This window comes from Helicoverpa zea, chromosome 20, assembly GCF_022581195.2.
Source record: "Helicoverpa zea isolate HzStark_Cry1AcR chromosome 20, ilHelZeax1.1, whole genome shotgun sequence".
NCBI classification, from domain to species: Eukaryota; Metazoa; Arthropoda; class Insecta; order Lepidoptera; family Noctuidae; genus Helicoverpa; species Helicoverpa zea.
Genome location: NC_061471.1, coordinates 1,865,436 through 1,887,895, shown reverse-complemented (window position 1 = coordinate 1,887,895; position 22,460 = coordinate 1,865,436). Strand labels below are relative to the sequence as shown.

The window sequence follows — 22,460 nt, the reverse complement described above, 5'->3', positions numbered from 1 at the left end:
TTACATTTTTTTTTTTTTTAATGCCTGGACACCTTTTCACACACGGTCGGTTAGCCCCATGGTAAGTTATTAATTAACTTGTGTTATGGGTGCCAACACAACTGATAAACTACATATATACATATTTATAAATACATATTGTAACACCCAGACCACGGCCAACAAGCATGCTCATCACACAAATGTCGACCGAACTGGGAATCGAACCCGGGACCTCAGGTTCGGCTGTCCGGCATGGTGACCATTGCGCCATCGAGGTCGTCATATTATGATAGTCATCTGTCATACTTGGTCAAATGCTCAACATGTTTGATCATGGCTTCTGTACAAATTAGATTGAAACTACCATAAGATTATTAAAACTACTAAAGTAAAAAGTGATAACATAAATAACTTAAGAATTAAGATTAATTTCAATAAATATTTTAAAAAAAATGGAAGTTATATTAGCCTCTGCAATTCATCGTTAGGATGAAGCTAGCCCGATGGCTATTTTCTTAACTATGTTGTGGTCAGATTCCAGTCTAACCAGATGCAGCTGAGTACAAGTGTTTTACATGCAGCGAATGCCTGTCTCACCTCCTCCTCGACCCAGTTACCCGGACAACTCGACACCTCTTTCTAAGACTGGTTGTCTGATATTCTGGCTTCTGACTACCTGTAACGAATACCAGAGGGTTTCATAACTGGTGTGGTGGTGACTTCTGAAACACGGAGCAACTTGTCATGACAAGATGGTCACCGATTTACGGACTAACCCCTCCAAGTGTTAGTGCTATTTACTTAGTCACAAGTTACTAAATGTGATTTTAGAAAAACAGTAGAAGTTCTAAATCCCCCTAAAAAGTTGTTTATTTCCTTGATAATAAAAATAAAGTGAATAATAATTTATGTTTATACAATATGAAAAGCGAATGAAAATGAAAATATAATGCTCATAAAAAGCAAAAGCTTATCTGGGTTTTGGAAAGTTAAGCAAACTTCCTTCGTTGTGGCTCGAATGATCTTTTCAAGCGCGGGGATGCTTTTCGTGAGTACCGAAAGTATTGGTATTTACATGTCCGTCAGTTAGAATTATATGAAATTATCTTATTCGCTACCTTTGTGTGTAACTACTTAGTTTCTTAGATGGCATTAGTTTATCACAAAATTGATTATTTGTTTGCTTGAACGCGCTATAGTTCGGCCATTCAGAGAATGCGTTCCTGACACGTCGCGATTGAACTGACGACGTAACTTTGCAATGGCGTTGCAGTTACGATAAAAATATTTTTGCTGGTTGTTTACCGTTTTAACAATTGAGGAGCATTAAAACAACATTATTATATCAATAATCAATGAATGTTATAATTTTGTGCCAAACTGAGTGTCAAATAACTTGGTAAACAATATTTTTCTAAATCTATACTGCGCTATTACAAGGTTATGTCAGCGGTTTATATTTTGTAGTGCTGTGCTAAAAATAACAGGCAAGTATCGTAATCTGTTCTTATACAGTTATAATATAAAATAATACGTTTTGATTTTCTTTTTAAGAATTGGAAAATAATGGACTATAAGACTTAATTATAACGTTTATGAAATATAAAAATAAAACTATGACCAAACCGCATTTTTATACTTAGATTAAAAATGGTAACCCCAAATGGCGTTATGGGCCGCCATTTTGTGACGCTAAAACAGTCGTCCGTTGTCGTTTCGTGCGCATAGACCACGTTTTTCAAGTGTTTTCGATCTGTTTTTATTTGATTACCCGGCTTTTGTTAGACCGAGATATCAGGATTGATTCTGTTATTGATAATAATATAATTATACATGTAGGCGAAGATGATGATGAAGACACCACCTCCTCAAGCAAATCGGAGTCTGATTAATATTCTGTTCGCACATTCAATTCAATGTACTTGTAACAAAGAATAAATAAAACAATTTTATTATATGAATATTACCTTTTTTTGGTTTCCACTTAAATAACTAAAATATAAAACAAATGATTCCGCCAATTTAAAACGAAAATAATCTTAAAATAATGCGGCGGTTCATTTTGAAGGAACGGTAACGAACTCAGTGTTATGTTGTGCCCATCACTAGTCGTGACTAACTGATAGGTGTCAGGAACGCATTCTCTGAACGGCCGAAGTATAATCACAAAAACTCATTGGACCATTTTTTTACAGGGTACGTGAAGTCGGTCCAATGGGTCGCGGGTGAAACCGTTAGCAGAAGATAGTCTTTCATACATACATATATCGTAAACAGAACTAGCAAAGATTGAAGAAAAAAATATCGATAAACAGCAACTTTCGCATTTTCAAAACATAGTCAAAGAGTACCTACACTATATTTTTTTAAGTTATTTCGTAGGTACTTTTGACAGAAATGACGTTAGCTCACGCTTTTATTTTTCTAAAACAATTTTCCGGGACCTCAATATGGGTCATATACTTTGTGACTTATCTATGCATATAAATAGATACGTGTAACCAAAACCGGTGTAGCGGTTACAACGATCGGATGAAAACTATAACTCAAGGGGATGGTGCCGACACTTATTAGATTACCCTGTGAAACTCCGCAGAAGTTTCGCAAAACATTTCAAATTAATTGCCTAAAACAGACCAATTAAAACTAGTAGTGCTTAGATAATTGAAATGTGCAGCTGAGCTAATGTATTTTCATTAAGTTACTTGTGTACAAAAAGTATAAGTAGGAATCCACTTTCACTCTTTTGAACAAAAAGTTCTGTTAATTCGGAAAAAAATCTCATTCATAAAGACTACTTATGTAAGAAGAGTTTAAATTCACGAATGTATTTAGCCAAACAACAAAACAATAATAAAATACTCATGAAAGATACATACACTTGTGAATTTTTGATAGTTTAGATTGATAAATAAGTATCCACTGATTAGAAGGAATCATTTATAAAAGTAATTCTAACCATCGATCTAAAAATGAAAACACAAAACAATCTTGAAACAAATCTCCACCTTAGTTCTTACCACTTGAAACTTTCCAGAAACCTAAGCAACTGTTTCTGGCGTAAGAAACCCTTATTTTTATTTTAAAAGAAAAGCAAAAAGTACAATTTATAACTAACGAGTTCTTCGACTGCAGTATTTCATATCTCTGGGGAAATAGTAAAGGAGCTCTAGCGACATAAAAACTGCTGATCGAAGGTAAAGCAATAGTGTTGATGTTCCGTGGATGTGTGACAATCTATGTGACCGTAAGGATTGGTATTTCAGAGTGCAAGTCAAACTATAGATGAAATGAAATGAAATGAAAATATTTATTCGCCGAGATATGGTTTACACAAAAGGTGATAAAAGCAAAAAAAGTCACTTAACATATCTCGCCTTCAGTAGGCATGCGAAAATTGAAACGTAAAATAGATATCGACAGTCTCTCGACAGTCATTCGTGGCTACATCTTTGGTAAGTATTCCTTATAAGAAGTCAGAAAAAGAATGTCTGACAAGCAATTGATTGCAACCATTTGCCGTCAGTACAAAATCAGCATGTAAACACACATTCATCTTCTGAACGAACTCTATTATACCCCCATGACCATATATGTTTTATTTCTGACAAAATAAGTCATATTTATCGGCACTGTGATCTCGGCCTATTAGTTTTTATCACGCCAGTACTTTCGCTTAAGCCCAACACTACTACAAAACACTAGTAACAGCCATAGTAAACTGTCCAAAAAAAACCTTTATTACGTTTTCAATAAAGTGACAACACAGTTTGTTTAAAGCGATGTTTCGAAATCGATTAAACCGATACAATGGCAGCTGAATGGCGATAATTCTGCGAGAGAATGTAAGCGCTAATATATCAGATTGCTAGCCGGGAATCGATAAATAGATATGTAGCAGATACGGATTAGGGTGGGTAATGCGAGATATCGATATATCGAATTACTAAAGCCATCCTTATTATTCGATACTTGATATATGATATTCTTTTGATCCTAATTTAATATGAAGGTGAGAATGTTAGGCTTGTTTTGTTGTTCAGTTTTATGGTAAAACCACGTCAGAGGCCGTGATTCGGATTTGAGAAAAGACACCAGGGCTAGTAAGGTGATTAAACCAGCAGTTCACTTGATAAGAAGAAGAAGATGTCAAAACTTGAATGGATTTGGTAAGGAGAATCTCTTAGCCAAGTTGCAGTCGTCGGTCAATCAATCATAAGACAAAGATACTCTTGATGCTTTGATCCACGGATGAGTGACCATCTTGACATTACGAACTCCTCCGTGTTTCGGAAGTCACGTTAGGGTCCCGACTGTCACTTGAACAACTTTAGCGGTCGTAACGGGTGTTAAGGTGTCAAATCTGATAGGTTAGAGGAATCTGATAGGCAGTTGCTCCGTGTAAGACACTGGTACTCAGTTGCATCTGGTTAAAACTGTACTTATATACCGGTTAACTGATTTAAGTAAAGTTAAAGTTAAATAAAATAATCCCCCATTTCACAAACCCTTATCTCCAAGTTCCACCCTGCTGGCTAGTGGAAAACGTTCATGGCAGATGGGAAGGGGGCGCCAGTGGCATCATTTCCGGAGCTCGGAGCATACAGCCGCGCGTAAGTACGTTACTGCCTAGAGAGTGTTTTTCTAGCTTTGTATAATTAGATTTTGTGGGGCAATGTTGAGGTGAAATGTGGTTGTAGTGGGTAAGTGGATTAGGATGATTTGTTAGGTGTATTTTAGTGCTGCTTCATTGGTCTAGTTGTCGCATAGTGCAACGGCTGATCACGGGGTATTGAGTTCGATTTCCGGGTCGGGTCATAATCCTTAGGTATGTGGGTTATATGAAACTTTCACAAAGCAACCAGTTTTTCGTCGTTGATTAACCCGATGTAGACCTCTCTCCAGCGCTATATTTACCTATCACTAAAATAAAATAATTTTAACAATAAACACCTACCGTCTTACCACAAAAACTTTTTAACGTCAGTTTAAGACTTGTCTAAAAAAATGTCAAATTATGACGTTGACATAAGGTTCATTTTGGAGCCACATTTTTTTTTAGACAAGTGTAAAACAGTTGTTAAAGTTTTTGTAGTAAGGCCACTAAGGTTTGTTCAATTATAATGTTTATGTAAATTCTGCCAGCCTATTGTATACAACACCGAGTGACAGGGATGAAGACCAATTATATCTTTAATGTTAATAATAAAGGTTAACCTTTTTTTTTAACGACGTCAAAAATCATCAAATGACCCCTTCCGCTGTGGGTTAGCAGCGGAGAGGGAGTGTCAGACTCTTACTGAATAAAACCGTCGTGTTCCGTCATAGGCCTTTTATGTACCAGGGCCGCGGTATCTCTTTCGAACAACCCGCAGCCCCGGAACAACCCGCAGCCCCGGATAAAGGTTTACCTTAAGTCATAATAATTTAATACATAATCGTAATTTAAAATCTGATCTACCATAACAACAGCTTACCACACGGCATCCAAGGCGCCGAGTGACACCGCTAAGATTTACGTGAACATAAGCACTTACGCCCTTTTACATGTAAGCGCATATATCAGATGCCGAGTAGACTAACAGTTTGAAAGGGTAGTTTGAGAAAATCGCCGTTTAAACGTTAGGTAGGTACTATATACCTACATAATAAAAGATTAAAAAACTATGATTTTCTAGTGTAGTAGTAGTTGCGGTATGTGGCAGAATTTCTAAAAGTAATTATTTTTTCATGTACACCGAAGGGGAAGCCGATTTTCACTTCGTTAGTTGTTATTTTGTTTATGCACCTATTTTATGCGTTTTCGAGAATCTAAGGAATAAATGAAACTCCTGTAATTTGTTTGTTTATTTATATTATAATATGATATTTTAAAGTCTATAAAGTATTATATTATATTAGTAGTTTAAAGTATTATAATATTTTAAAGTCTAAAGCGTTGTGAAAAATAGAAAATGACTCGAACTTGCCCTTGACCGTGTTTTTTTCTGTTGCTTACATAATATACCTTTCATTCAGTTTATTTGTTATTTTTGCTTATTTTTGCTTATTTTTCCTATATACCGATAGATTGACGCAATCTTTAGAAAATCACAAACCCGGAACATAATTTTGTGTCGTAAATAAACCAAATTCTGGTCACGCAAAGCAAATAGCACGAATTCAGCATTGTGCTATTTGTGACGTCATTAGCTTATTATTTTCTGTCCTATGATTTTTTCTTATCACAGGCTGGATTTATTTTGATAAAATTAGAATTTCAAAATATACCCTATAAATAGAAATTCAAAATATGAATGGTTAAGGACATTTAGCTAGTATAACCATCGATATTATGTATTATAACATAGTCCAAAGGAAGGACCATAAAACGTTTGTAAACCTCTTGTTGAACAAACTAAGGTTGGCAGGTAGTTTAGAATTTTATTTCTCTCATTCGCTTCACTTCTCGAACGGTTTTTGAAGTTGTGAAGGTTATTTCAGAATATAAACCACATTTATATTGTAGTAAAATTATAGATAATTAGTCATCATACACTTGTATTTCATATAAAAAGATTTAAACTTTGATTATTTTATTTATTTTAAATAAATAACACACGACATGAAATTATCAAAATATCTTTATTCATTATTGCATTATTCTTAACTGTGTTTTTGTTTAAAATTATCTAGTATTTACATTATTTTACTCTTCAGGATCCTGATAATACTTATGTTGCTTGCTATGCAGCTTATAGAAGACGTCCCAGAAAGCCATAGCTTCGTGGAAAGGTCTGGCGCCCATGGTGACGTCAGCGTCCATGTCAAGGAACGGCTGTGTGGTCTTCGTGATGGGCAGCCATTTCTCTGGGAGAAGATCTGATGTTTCTGGTGTTGGGTTTCTAAAAACAAAAATTATATGTTATTCAATATGGCTATAAGAATCTGAATATTATTGAATATGACAATAATATTCGGAAGACTTTAAAAATTATGACAAGACCAAGCCAGTATTTGAATTCCGTTTTATAATTAAGGTTTCTAATACACATACGGTTTGTTAGAATTCTGTTGTTTTACATTGTTATTTGATATTTTCCCTATTTTACAGACTTATAGGATAAATGAAGTCTTATTTTAAAGATTACTTATAGCGTTGATGTTTAATATTTCACAGTCAAAATGATGTTTAAAATATGTAATTCATTGAGTCATATAATCTTATCGGATATCGATAAATGCTTATCATAAATGCAAGAAACGATGTGGTCTTGTTATCAATCAGCTGATCCATTACCTAGATAAATAAGAGTAATCCTCTATTTAAAAAGTTTACGTACTAACCCAACCTAATCTAGACACACGGCAGTGTGTCCGCCAAGTTCGAGCAAAAAAGCGACACACCGGCCGTGGGTTATATTACACGAACCATTTCGGGCCAAATTCGACCCCCCTATAACTCAAAATCTATTTTATTTACACATTTCAAATTTCTAGTATCTGTTGAGACCCCCTCACTTATCTAAAATACAAAATTTCATTAATATACCTATTGTAGGTCTTGAGATATTGACGTCAGAAAATCGCTATTTTTACTATACACTCACTGACTGACTCACTCATCAAAAACCTAGACCACTTCCAATGGTCGTATTGACTTGAAATTTGGCATGGAGGTAGGTCTTTATGTCAAGGAAAAGGGAAAAATCTGAAAATGGCCAAGTGAGAGTCGGTTTCAAAATAATGAAGGTGTAAAATACCCAGTGTAAAATACCCCTTAGGAACTAAAACGAACTAAATTTATCTATATTTATATAATATATCTTCGAATGGTCGTACCGATCTGAAATTCGTTACAAAGGTTTGTATTTAGTCAAAGTAAAAATCTGAAAACGGCCAAGTGTGAGTCACTTTCGAAAATAACGAATGTGTAACTTTGATCCACGAACATAATATATGATAACATGTCATGTCAGTCAGTTGGTAAATCTAGTCCATTTAGTTAATCTAGTTCATTTCTTTGTAAGAAGCATAGTGCATATTCAAAAATCTGAAAGATAGTATAAATGAGACATTTCCTTAACTAACTTAATCATAAGAAAAAAATAAAATAAACAACCTTACAAAAATAAATGAAATCCCACCCAAAACAAAAATGTGAAAGGCTGCCAAGTTCGATAATATGGAAATCCTTCGCCTATAAAAGAAGTGAGATCTGAATAAGTACCAAGTTCCATACACATACCTCAGTTAAAAATAGTTACTTTTTAATATTGTTACTTGGCAGTAAATAAGTAAAGTCATAGTTGTCGAAAAATTCGTCTTTCTGAAGAGCATATTCAAATGGCATTTCATTATTGTTGTTACCAATGATTATAGGAGTGTTTGCAACTTTCGCTGATTTGATGTTCTTAGGATGCTGTGTCATAAAATGTTCAACGCCTTCAGTATAAGTTTCAATACAAGGTAAAGTGCGAGGGTTATCAGCATCATCAGTTTCAGTTAATTTAAGTTCAGCTGCTGTCTTTACTAGTGTATGTGGGTCAATTGTCGAAAGGTAATCTATAGCATCAGCTACACTTTCAGCATTATACTCCAATGCTTCAGCCAAACTGAGAGGTATTGTGTTATTCACATCCCTTGAAACCCAAGGACTGACAGCTGGTCCACTCTGAATAATTGCTCGATGGAATAAACTTTCATAATTAGACAGCAGATGAAGATTAATGGACATCCCACCAGCGCTTTCACCAAACACCGTTATCTGGTTAGCATCACCTCCAAAAGCTTCTATATTCTCTTTGATCCATCTCAGACCTAATACTTGATCTTTGAGACCCTGGTTTCCAGATACTTCTGGCATATCTAAACACATGAAGCCATAAGCTCCAACTCTGTAGTTGATTGCTACAACGATGACGTCATTTCGGAGTAAGAAATCTGGTCCGCTATCTTGGCTTGAGCTTCCTCCGATGAAACCACCTCCGTGGATCCATACCATGACTGGGAAGGGGGTTTTGGTGGTAGCTGCACTTGGCACGTAGACATTTAAGGTGAGGCAATCTAAGGTACCAGCTGGGACACCATTTCTAAGTTGAGGACAGATATTTGACTCATACGCGTCAAAGACATCGTCAAAACCTTGATGAGGTGCTGAAGGCTGAAAATAAAAATATGGTGAAATAATTTCGGGTAAACAATTAGGAGGAAAAACCTAATCTGATCCGAAGATTTTTATCACTTGGCTTACTCATCATAGTCTTATCAATGTGCGTATATGATCGAATTGTTATTGATCATGCTGGTGAATTAAGGAAGGGAAAGATCAAAGATACAATAGATAGGTGGAAAGACGATATGACTGAATTAACTGGATAGAATCTTACAAATGGGATGACCTCTGATGAAGAAATATGGAAGTGAGAAGACTTATGTTGATTTTCTGTTATAATGCTTTTTTGTCCGAAATCTAATTTGGAAATTTACTTATGCATAAAAAAAGGTTTTCTTCTTTTCACGTTGAACTTTTGGTCGCTAGGGACTTGCTAACGCCAATCTCCAAGCCAAAAATGTGATTATATTCGTAATGTGATTACTTTTTTGCGTTCCAAGTGAAAATTTAATTGTTAAATGTACCTAGTAAAATGTTGTATCTAGGACGAGTACATAAGGGAGTAAATAGGGGTAGTATGTAGAGGTAACAAAGGGAATACATATATATTATACCATACATAAATACATATATACAAATACAAAAAACTGAGAAATATAATTAGTATATATCGCACTATAATTTTAAAACTATCATTTCTAAGCAAATTACAAAAATAGGTATTAAAGAAATATTTCAAAATTCTCTTACCCCAAAAGGATTATCCTTATTCACCACAGCGTAAGGGATCCCCAAAAACATGGCGTACCCATTTTCAGACCTCAAACCTCGTATGAGGCCTCCTTTAGTGTTCACTAGGGGGTCTACCCTAAAGAGACCGTGAGCAAAACCACATAATAACACTAGTGTTAGAACAGACAACATGTCCAAACATTGAGACATGTTGACAATGACTAAGTTGACAAAATCTTGTAGTTTTTAAATAAGATAATACTAGTTGTGACCCTCTGCTTTGCTTGTGATAATATTGGTAAAGATGAGAGTGAAGGAATGGGGAGTGAACTTGGGTCTGTGCAAATGCTTGTGCACTATAACATGTCCTGCACAGCTAGGCGATCTCCTTAGATCAGAATAGCCGCCGTAGTTGACAATCAGCTAGAATGCCATTATTATTATTATCTATATTGGAAAATCACAGTAATATAATAATGCCAAAATTTTTGAGTATGAGTAGATTTGTTACTTCTTCACGCGAAAACGGCTGTACAGAATTTGACAGTAATATAGAAGAATCTTGTTCTTGTTTCAAACTAGTCGCTACAAATATTATAATATTTAAGTAACAGACAACCCGATTTTGTTGTCTTTTTTACTGTATTGATACAGATAAATCCTAATCTCAAAAAGACGGTAGGTGATCAGATACTGATGATACATCTATAATAGATAAATTATATAAAGATGGTATATGATGAGATATTATTTATCTAATAGATAAAATAAAGTCCCTTTATTATCAGTTAAAAACGTCACTATTATCTGTGGATCTTATTTAGAATAGTTAGGGCTAGGAATAGCTTATCTCATAGAAATATTAATTACTTGGAAATTACGGAAGATTTATGAATGATAAATATCACGTTTTAGCAAATGATAGGAAAATTTTATAAAATGTTATTCATGAGAAGTGGCTTCATCATAAAAAGCGTAATTAAGTGCGTTGTGAATTTTATAAATCTACCTACCTAATGTGAATTTGCTTACCTAGATATAGAATCTTAACATGAACTCCATACAACCCCAGCGGGGCCCAACAGGGCCAAGACCTGCCGGGGCTGCGCGATTATTCGAAAGAGTTACCGCGGCCCTGGTACATAAAAGGCTTACGACGGAACACGACGGTTTTTATTCAGTAAGAGTCTGACACTCCCTCACCGCTGCTAACCCACAGCGGGAGGGGTCATTTGATAATTTTAGACGTCGTTAAATAAAAAAAAAAACTCCATACAAGTAAAGGCAAATTCCTATGTCTAATAAGGAAATCCAAATGTAGATAGGTAAGTGATAGCTGTCAATAGACATGAAAACAATTGAAGACTTTTAAGATGTTTTAAATATTAATGTATTTCTGTGTAATTTAGCCAACGCATCCAACCAGCCAATACAGTGCATCAAAAAATTGCTCCTCATCGCTGTCACTGGGCAATGTACCCAAAAGGCTGGCAGCATTGCCACGTTGGATGGCAATGCTCAACCTGTGTACAAGTTAATAGATTGTTATTTGTATTTTTAATGTCAATCGCTTCAAATGCATATTCCTATAGTAAAGTTTATCGGTGAATTTTAATACCCCAACACCAAAATTAAATCTCAAAATACCAAAAATAAAACGGTAGGTAGAATCGTAGGACTTTCCTTTTGTATTCTCTGCGATAATCTCGGTCGATAGCAAACTTTGCCCATTAATCGAATAATTTAATTGAATTGAAAGTCTTTGTTCTTTGCGTGAAGTCCGTAAATTAGTGGCTTATTGAGAGATCGACTTCCGAACAATGGGCTTTTGAAGTCTGCTCGTGATCCGCGGAAGATTATTTGAGCGTTTTAGTGGTAAATTGAAATAATGCTTGTTAATTAATGTGTTGTAATTAGTGGCTTCATGTTGATGATATCTTTATTGGTTTTGGTCGTTTCGTTAGGAAAAGTGATATGGACTAAGCTATTTTGGCATTGAAAAAAATATACTGTTTATGAAAGTTAGTGTATTAAGTAATTGTATTTTGATGAACTTGCTTTTTTTAAATAGCACATTGTGGAATTAATATGGATTTTACTACTGAAAATTAGTACAATTACTTCAGTAACACAGGAAAAAAACCTTGAAAAATGGAAAAGCTACATGTCTTAATTTTAGTAAACATTTTACTTTTACCAAAATCCCAAAAGGCAAACATGTTAAAAAAAGTTCAGTAAAGCTTTGAGCTTCACAAAATTTAATAAACCTTACATATTCGTAGCATCGTAGCCGGCGTAGCACTCTCGTAGCGCTACGGCGTAGCTCATAAAACTGGAGCCGTCAAGAGAGCAATACTAAAGTATTGGTACAAAATTCAAATTAATTCAAAAGATGTAAAGTTCTAGTACGCTGTATATTTAAGTAAGAATATACATAATATAGTGTTCTTATTTATGTAACGTTTCTTGGTAGAATGTTAGAAAATTCAAGTTCTCAAGGTCTAGTGATAAATCTATATTTATAAAATTTATTTATTTAATTATTTATTTATTTATTTATTTAGTACACTAAGTATGGAGAACTTACAGCTAAACAAAAACTAAACAATAAAAGGAAGTCATAGTCGACAGAGAGCCAATTAAAAGTCCTCGCTTATAATAACAGCCTAGCAATAACGTGATCACACATCAGTGCAACGTTTTTAGAGATAATAATATAAAAAAACAATAGCATTTTTAAACACAAAGAGAAAAAAAAGAATGAGTAGGTAGATCTAAATTTCAAAATAATAAACTAAATCTGGGATACTAAACTACTTGAAGAACTTAAGGCTCAACGACCTTCTGGCTGCCGCCACACTTATTGAGAAAGGATCCAAATCATGCTGCTTGCAAATCATATTGAAGTACCTGCTGCACAACATAACTGTTTTGCCTATAATTCGTGTATGAGTGGGGTACATATATGTACATTATAAAGGAAGTCGTGTTAGTTACATTACTATCTAATAACTCAAAAATGGCTGGTCCGTTTAAGCTGGAAATTAAAGGGGAGGTAGCTTAGACCCGGAAAAAACATAAAATAGTTTTGTCACTATCCGACTACGTGAAGCAGATATCTCGGAAGGCGGGTGAAACCGAAGCTAGTCCATTTTAAAAACGTCAATAGTGACAGAAATCTCTTCAAAAAAAATATTATCATAGATTTTATCAACTGAATGCGCATAAATCGTTGTCGAATGAAAGTGTGGGGGTAACCACCCCTTCACTAATGTGATAATCACACAAACCGGGGATGGACCATTTTGTATAAAATGCAAATTAAGTTTTTTGCAGTAAGCACTTCATTGTGAGAGCAATTTTGGTTCTCTGGTAGTGTGAGTCACATTTTTGTGGAAAATAATTAGGTTCTATGCCCCGAGGGGTCCTAGTTAAAGTTAAGTTGGTAAAATGTGACAAACAAATCGCAAAAGCTATTCTATAACTTCGACACTTAAAATGTAACTGAAAGTGATAAAAACACTCCTCTTTTTTGGGTCTCTTTTAAGTCGATTATAAAATTTATAAAAGATTATTTTTTAGACGGCGCCCTAGCCATCACTCTGTTTGGTGTACCAGCAGTTGCTTAGAGACCAAAATCGTTGTATACCTAAGATTAACTTCTATCCACGGTTTCACCCGCGTCCCGTTGGAACTTCCCGTACCAAGATAAAATATAGCCTATGTTACCTAAGGATAATGGAGCTTATCAACACTGAATAAAAAACAATTTAAAACTAGGAAGTGGTGAACGGGGGTACCTACTGTCGCGACTGTACCTGTACTGTCGTTTTGGGGGTGCTGTCCTTTTGTTGACGTGAAGAAGTGCTAACAACTAGTCTCAATAAACGTTTTTGACTTTGACTTTAAATCGTTTCAGTAATTTCCGAACCTTCCACCTTCTTCACAAACCACTTCATTATTTGTATTAGTAAAGATAGTATAGATTTCTGGAATCTCGTTGAAAATATTAATCGTACTTGGTGCAGCCAGCTCCGCGTGACAGCGTTATTATGAAATTTTAAAACATATTTTTGAAGGTAACCTTGAAAAAGACATCGAAATAAAATTATAGGTCAAGGTCATTTGGAAAGTCCAGACAGACTTTAAGTAATTGAATTATGTATGAATCAGGTTCATTTCTAATGTCTTTTTCAGCAAACCCTGGGGTGATTATTCTGCTAATTTAAATGATCCTCATTGAGCATTATCTGCTGCAAACTGATTCTAAATGTGAATGTTGGAAACGACAGCCATTCTCAAAAAGTTCGAGAATTTTGGGGTATTTTCAAGGCACAATATTATTAAAGAATTTTTTCATTTTCAAGGTTGTATTTTTGTACTATTTTTAGAGCAATTCATGCATTGCTTACAATCCCACTTAGACTGGGCGAGGGGTATATTTAGGTATTAGGTACCTGTACATAATTATATCGAAACCTTCATCATAGATCACTCTATCAGTCCAACTACATAAAAATCCGTGCAGTAGGTACTCTTTGAGTTTTTCACAAAGAAACAAAGTCTAGAAGCACTTTTTTTATAGATAAATATGGTGATCAAAATCTTGAGAAAATCACTGCCCACTTGGCACTTGTGTCGATCACCGATAAAAACACTTTCTATTCAAGTCCATTGAAAACTTAATCAAGGCCATAACACAGACTACATCAATACATCATTGTCTGTCTGACCTGCCAGCGCCATCTATTGGAAGTTTCGTTAAAAACAAACACGGGTGCTCGTTAATCATCGCTGTGGCTACTGACGGTCACGGCCGCGTGTTTTTTGTTTTTTTTTTTTATTATGAATTAATTTAGTTAGAATAATGTGGGTGAAGTTTGGTAATTGGTTTTCTTGTGGGGGCTTAATAATAAAGTGTTATGAGTTGATAGATCAGAGGTTAACTAGCTAAACACAGATAATTCCAAAAAATGACAAACAGATTTGAATTCTATTTATTACTCAACTATAATATTTCTTGAATGCAGAATGATAATTCTCAAGTTTCGTCAAGAGTCAGTTAGGTACCAAGTATTTGAGTGCTGGAGGTAAGAGGCAGTCACTAAACTTGAAACACTTGAGAATTCGTTCTCATGTACTTTATTCTACCAAGGCCACGTCTAGGCACCCGACGAAAAACTTTGAGTTGTGAAAGGTATAAAAATACATTCATAAATCAAAGCTAATTGGCAATTTATTTAAAAACTTCAAAATTTCAAGAACAGAAGCTATCCATGTTTTCATTATTTAAACAACAAGATTATAAATAAATTATCCTTTCCAAAGTTTCTCAAAGAAAAATAAACAACAAATCATTATTCAGTTAATAGGGAAAGTCTTGGAGATTTCGAGGATTATTAACTTAAACAAGTTGATAAGGGAATTGACGGCAAAATAAATGTTAACATTTCACTGTTCTGCTGAACGCAGCGATGCGGAAAGATAGGGAAATGCCCTAAATTATTTACCCCTACCAATGTACTGATGTCATCCCTACTAATATTATAAATTCGAAAGTAACTCTGTCTGTCTGTCTGTATGTCTGTCTGTCTGTTACGCTTTCACGTCTAAACCACTGAACCGATTTTAATAAAATTTGGTACAGAGATAGAGTTGACCTTGAGAAACAACATAGGATAGTTTTTATCCCGGACTTTTGAAGAATTCTCTTGGAAACGCGATATAACCGAAAACTACGCGGGCGACAAACTGTGCCCCGATGTTCCATGCAGTTTGCTTTCATGACCAAGTGCAATCATTGCTTGGAGCATACAGGAATCAAAATTATGGCATGGTAAGTCATTTTATCATTATTTTTGTGAGCAAAACTGCGAAAAAAACAGCCTAATTGCCTGTGACAGAATCAGTACACCGCTAGCCTTTTCAGTAATTAAAAAAAGTGCAATACGTATTTTGTCTCACACAGACACCAAAGGCCGAGATTGGGTGCGCTCAATACTCTTCAAATACGAGTTTCCAATCGAGAACTTTGAGTAAAAACGTTACGATTCGATCCATGGAGAACAAAATTACTAGCGGAGATGTCATAACGCAAAATCTCCTAAGAAAGTGGCTCTCCAAAATGCGGGTGATCGGGGGACGGGGAACCTTACTAGCTCCACCCTTACATGCCCTCTATGGAACCCGCTCATATTTTTTTTAATAAAATCACCACTAAATCAAAACCAATCTTTGACAAATTAGTTTTGAGTATATAAAAAACCCGAACGCTTCGTTGGTTATAGCAACAGTTTACGGCTATTTGACCTACAAGAAGGCGCCTAACCTACCTTCCTTATAGCATCTCCGCTATCTTTCCTTCTTCCGTGAATCGATCAAAAATGTACGATTCTTTTTTGAAATATTCCACCAGTTTTCGGCCAGTTCATTTGGCAGAATGTAGCAGGTCGAAAAGAAATATTGATAAAAAATTCAATCGAGGGCAAACAATTTCTTGATTTTGTTTGTTTGAAAATTACCTTTTTATATCAAAATGAGTCAATACGGACGAAGGTTAAATAAAGGACAAACTATTTGATATCGTTTTAAGTATTTTTTTCATCATTAAGCTATGACCTCAACGACGTGCTCAAAGTTAATGATCATGAGAAAATTATAATTATCTACTGAATTACGCACTATTTTAAAAAAAAATTTAAACATCCCTATTAAAAATTCCATAAAAATAAACAACAATCTAGTAACAGATACGCAGAAAAATCCCGGCGTTATTATCCAAAGGGTTGAAAAAAATCCCAAATAAAAAGACGCCACGGAATTGGTCCCGCACTAAATTCCAATTTATGGGCTTCGCTTGTTACGGACCTCGAAGTGTAACGTGACCCTCGCGGCGGTTAGCGAGTCCCGGATTCCCGGGATGCCCCATTCCTTAACTGTTTTATGTCCCGTATATCCGATGTGTGACAAGCTGGGCAAGTTTTAATTTTGCTGATAGAAATTTCGAGAGGCATTTAGAGATAATACCTAACTAAATATTTCCCGTTTTTATAATTTGTAGTGAAAGAATAAGATATTATATACTCTGTATGAGCAACAAAGTCAAACACATTTCTCTTCGAAAGTTAATTGAAAAATGAACACTTATTAAATGAGAACCTTCAAACAAGTCACTTATCGATTTTTTCTAAAATTATATTAGTTCCAGCCATTGGCTATGCAGGCAACAAAATCCCACAAAATGACCAACATTCGTCACTCTCACCATTTATCAGTCAAAGTCTCTCATATTTCTCTGACGCTACGCATAAATCCCGTCCTATATTCCCGGGTTAGTACCCCACTAGTAGGCTTACCTACGAAACACTGACAACGCTTTACCTACACGATTGTCACTTGACACAGAAAATATCCTACAAAATATCTTTGTATTGTGAACATATCCGATTAGATTTGTACGCTTTCATGGCAATTTTATCAGGATAATATTTGTACCAAATTCTCGTTAGTATAAAAAAGATTTAGTTCGCAATATTTGTTTACTAGCTTCTGCCAATGGTTTTGCCCGCTTTCCGAGGAAACTACTTTTAACGGCCTGATACAAAGTATCTTAATTGTTATTCTTTATTCGGTTTCGGTTTAAAGATAAATATCATTTCTCATAAGAACTTACATACAGTTCACTTATGATGAGATACAAAGAACTTACTATTATTATTTACACCTCCAGTATCTAGGTTTACATTAGAGTGCGCATAAATAATTCCTAAGTTTCTTTTTAAATACGTTTAGGTTGTTACAATCTCTCATCTCATTAGGTAAATAATTGTACAGCTGTGCTCCTTCAAATAATATCGTTATATTTATCGTTATAGTTATCGTTATTATTACTACTAACTTACTAAGTTTCATCAAAATCCATTATATATTTTAAGAGTGGGAGACGAAGAAACGTTCGTACTTTATGTACACGAATTGATTTTTATTATTAAAAAGGATGGATTGGGGAGGCAAAATTTACTAATAACATCTAAAGATTTCAGCAACTACGTGAAAACTGCTGAAGTGTTGTCTGCTCTGATTGCTAAGAACTTGATTCTGCCAGATACTCAATTTTCCTGATGACTTCAATTATGTTTAGTAGAGACTTATTTCTATGATATTATTTGATCCTGGTAAGATTTGTATTAACATTACCTACTGTAAAAATAACGTTCCAGCTTTTTTGATTTCTATAAAAATGCAATAAGTAATCATATACTCACTTACCGAATTGACAAACTGCAATCAGTGCACGTTAAACTAAGGCATTTTCCACTACTTTCCCCTAAGTGGGTAATTTTTATTGCCAACTTTACTTAGTAGCAGGTATTTTTTTTCATTAAAACTCTTCCAAAGTGCATGCTTTTTTATACTGATCGTGCATATCAACCCAACTTCAAAAGCCAGGGGTATCTAAATAAATAACTAGGCAAATACTTAAAAATCGATATTGTTTGAATTATTGCAAGTATGGACGACGACTGTTGACCAATTCTATTCGACCTCAATAAGAAATTTCTCAGAAAATGGAACTATCTTTAGACCTATCACGAACGTACTGATGTTCACGTAATCTATAATGTAAGTCACTGATACTCGTGTTTGATTTTATGGCTTGGGAAAGTCACTCTGTGTACTTAAAAGTAGGTAAGAAGTAGCCTAGAGAACTGTATCCAAATTTTAGACATCAAAAGAAAAAGAAGACCATAAAAGTTTACAGATTTCTGTATGTCCTTAAAAAACATCGAAATCGAAAGCGGTTGAGCAATTAGTGTTTCAACGAACCGGTTTACCAATATTTTTGTTTTACTCATCCGTTACAATATTTTAAACAAAGCCACCCAATTTTCTTACAGCCAATTTTATTACAGTCTCAAAAACTCGCACAGATTCACAATATTTATTATCTCTAACTAAATACCTTTCACTAATAAAATTGGCATCCCACCACACAGCAAACTTCAACACATTCAAATCGAGCTAACTTAATTTACCAAACTTATACTCAAACATATGCACACTAACAGAACAAAGCTCAAACATGCTCAAACATACTGAGCGCTGTGTGAGTCGAGTTGATTATCGCTGAGAGCAACAAATCAGTAGCTTCCAGACCTAAGTTGTGGCTTGTATACACTTGAGTTGTGACTTCTACTGAGGAATGGCGTCGTATGGTACAAACTTCAAGAAAAGGCGATTACATTTGGTTGAGATATAGGTCCATTTCTGCAGAAATAGTTTGATCAAGTATAATTAGAACAAAGCTCAAACATACTCAGACATACTGAGCGCTGTGTGAGTCGAGTTGATTATTATCGCTGAGAGCAACAAATCAGTAGCTTCCAGACCTAAGTTGTGGCTTGTATACACTTGAGTTGTGACTTCTACTGAGGTATGGCGTCGTGTGGTATGAACTACAAGGAAAAGCGATTTAAATGCTCATACAGAATCAGCGCTGTGCCACCCTCAATTATATTAAAAAATATTAGGTAAAAACTAATCTCTTTAGTTTAATTACAGTACAGCTAAACAGACCTGCTTTCAGTTGAGGTTTGTAATGTCTCCCAATGAGCGCCAACCATACCGGTCTAGGCCAGCTGGCATCCATGCACTGCCCATCACTTTCTACAAATCTCTTCAGAGCAACGAAAAACAAAATACTTTTAGACTACATACTAACTGGTTTGCCCGGGTAACTGCGTTGAGGAGGTCATATAAGTCGTCGCTTCTTGTAAAACAATGTTGGGAGCTGCATCCAGTTACACTGGAAGCAGACCCCAACATTCGACTAAACTTTGATAAACGAATAATTTAGAAATAAACACACTCTCTTTCGCTTATACTTTATCCCAGCTTCGCCAAGCTACACCGCAAGAAGATGTATTCCGCCGGTTAACCGAACAAACCGCGAATAAAACTACAATAACGAGAAACAGTTGCAATCATTTCTCATGGAAAATTGAGCATTTAATACTATCTTTGAATATAATAATGTTTGGTTTAAATAATAGTTCACGATAGAACAAGTCACCGATTTCAAGATATTGTACATGCGTCCCGGCGAAACTATTTCTCATACTCGAGTGAAAGATAGCTTAAATATGTCACCCGGTGATAGTGTAGTTTCTCTCTACTAATGACTGCATAAAAAAAACTACTGCAATCTTATATATAAAAGAAAGTCGTGTTAGTTACGCCACTTATAACTCAAGAAAGGCTGAACCGATTTAGCTGAAAACCGGCAGGGAGGTAGTTTAGAGCCAGGAGAAGGACATAGGATAGTTTTTATTACAAAAAATAAACATAAAAATACAATTTATTCCGTACATACAGCGCCATCTATTGTTCAAACCAATATTCTGCCGGATGCCACTATTCCACGCGGACGAAGTCGCGGGCAAAAGCTAGTTATTAATAGATTAATACAAAATTCACAAAGTTCGTTGCTTGGATTTGGAAAGTTGGCGGTGTTCCTGTGTCTAGGAGGGCAAGTAAAGCGGGCGTCCCCGAATGCTACTCAGTATCAGTTGTTGTTACAATTCCGCATCAGAGGCTTTCGATCAGATATGAGATAACAATGACACTAGGGGTTTAACGTGATTAACTAATGCAGAACACTCGATAAGAAGAAGACCAAACGCCTTCATTAAATCCTTCAGATTCAAAAGACCTAAGATTAAAACCTACATATTTCACAAACATTGTTTTAAAATCATGAACTAATTTGGTCTTTGTTAAAGAACAGCTTGGAGCGATTCTTCACGATTTTTTACGAGCCGACATTTATTTCCAAGAAATGCTTACTTTTCCCAAAGCGCGCTGAGCGAATTAAAAATGCATTTGAGCCGTTTACCTCCAGTGCATTTGGAAACATACTGCAGTGAATTGCGTTTTGAAACTTCAGTTTTTAATATCAAGTTTTTGTAAGGTTGTTAAGTAGTGGCATTTGTTTATTTACGTATTTCGTTTTCAGAAGTTTAAAGGAAATTGGTAAATAGTGTAATAAATAAAAGCTGAGTTTGAGTGACACCTAAAAAGATTTTAAAATATACTGTCAAATATAAACGGAAACGCAAAAATACTAGGTATATTCTATAAATTGTCTAGAAGCTATAAGTTATTAAGTTTAGTAGAAGTACCTTTACTTCTACCAAACACTAAATACCTACCCATTTTTTTTTTCATTACACTACTTCTATAAGAAGATAAAACTCTGTTCATCTAAAGCCACATTTTATAAGATAAGAGAGATTAAGTAATTATTTCGCGAAACCAAAAAATGTCTTAATAAACGTCGAAAAAATACGAGCACAATTCCGTATGTTTTTGTACCGGACGAGAAGAAAACAGAGCGTAAAATTAAGTTGTGCTATCAATTACGTCTTTGCACGAGACGAAATAATTCCCGCCATCATTTGGGAACGACAACTAAACTCTTTTGCAAAAAAAGCGGGCACCTATGCGAAATCTTAGTTGTAAGGACTTTACGTGTATTACAAAGGGTTTTAATGATTGTAGTATGTTTCTAGCATCAAAAGGGGTTAGCCAAGCATGCGTGAGAGTGTATTCTAAATTTGAATTTTGTACAATTGCTAAGAAATTGGTTAACCCTTGTTTTGGACTAATTGCTGGCAGAAAGTTCGTCGGTGTTTTGAAATGTTTTTGAAGTGATTTTCAGAAAAATGATAATGCAGTTTTAATTAATGATTATTGTACCTTTTTGTAACATCAAAACATTTTTGAAAAACTATGCGTATTTGATAAAATTTTCACCTGCTCTAAATGGGCTATACTGATGATTGATGGCAATATTAAGAGGTTCGGTATTTTAGTGTAAAGCGTTCTACTGTTTAGATATTGTACCCACGTGTTTTAAAATATCGCTTTTTCATAAATAAACATTATTTAGAGAAGTATCAGTACTTTCGGCTGCGACAAAACCAATTTAAAGTAAGCGGTGCCGATCACAACTCGTCTCCTATCAGATTTTGACATTTTTAAAAGTCCTGAAATTCTACAAAATACAGAAAATAGCGCATAGGCTGTGAGCACGTGGTCTTAAGGTTTCATAATCACTGATTTTTAAACAACCTCGTCTCTTGGGAAACTCCGTAGACCTCTGAAGATCTAAGAGTCTGAGCGTTCAAATAGCGTGTTTCCATCCCACGGACATTTTATTAAATAAACTTGCCTGCACAGAGATTTTCTGGCATCTACAGCTCTATCCTGCTTAAATCATAACAATAATTGGCTATCTGCTCATTTCTTAAGAAACATACGTTTGGCCAATAATTTTGAATTGTTGACTCCCTTTCAGCTAAATCATCGTTTAGTAACCCGATGCCTATGGAGTTATCGAGAGCTTCAACGCGGCAATAATTTAACTGTTTAGATAGCTTTAACCCTCCTCATCACTTTTCATGTGGTTGATTTTAACATTTATCTCAAAATTTTATTGTTTTTAAATGTCAAAGTCCGATAGGAGACGAGTTGTGATCGGCACTGCTTAATTTAAATTGGTTTTGTCGTAGCCCAAGGTACTGATACTCCTCTAAATAGTGTTTATTTATGAAAAAGGGATATTTTAAAACACGTGGGACAATATCTAAAC

General features: G+C 35.0%; 1 protein-coding gene across 1 annotated transcript; it reads right to left on the bottom strand.

Moving 5' to 3' along the window:
• Window positions 1-6,587: 6,587 nt before the first annotated feature.
• Window positions 6,588-10,034, bottom strand: LOC124640291 (juvenile hormone esterase-like). Its single transcript, XM_047178004.1, has 3 exons — window positions 9,827-10,034; window positions 8,229-9,124; window positions 6,588-6,884 (listed from the first exon to the last, which is right to left on the bottom strand). The coding sequence occupies exons 1-3, from the start codon at window positions 10,016-10,018 to the stop codon at window positions 6,671-6,673; spliced, it is 1,302 nt and encodes a 433-aa protein (XP_047033960.1). The 5' UTR covers window positions 10,019-10,034; the 3' UTR covers window positions 6,588-6,670.
• Window positions 10,035-22,460: the final 12,426 nt, after the last annotated feature.

Coding starts and splice junctions, on each gene's coding strand:
- LOC124640291 (XM_047178004.1), bottom strand. CDS start 10,018: ATGTCTCAATGTTTGGACATGTTGTCTGTTCTAACACTAGTGTTATTA. Junction 9,125..9,826: donor ATAAGGATAATCCTTTTGGG/GTAAGAGAATTT, acceptor TTTTATTTTCAG/CCTTCAGCACCTCATCAAGG. Junction 6,885..8,228: donor CCAAGTAACAATATTAAAAA/GTAACTATTTTT, acceptor TATTGAATAACA/TATAATTTTTGTTTTTAGAA.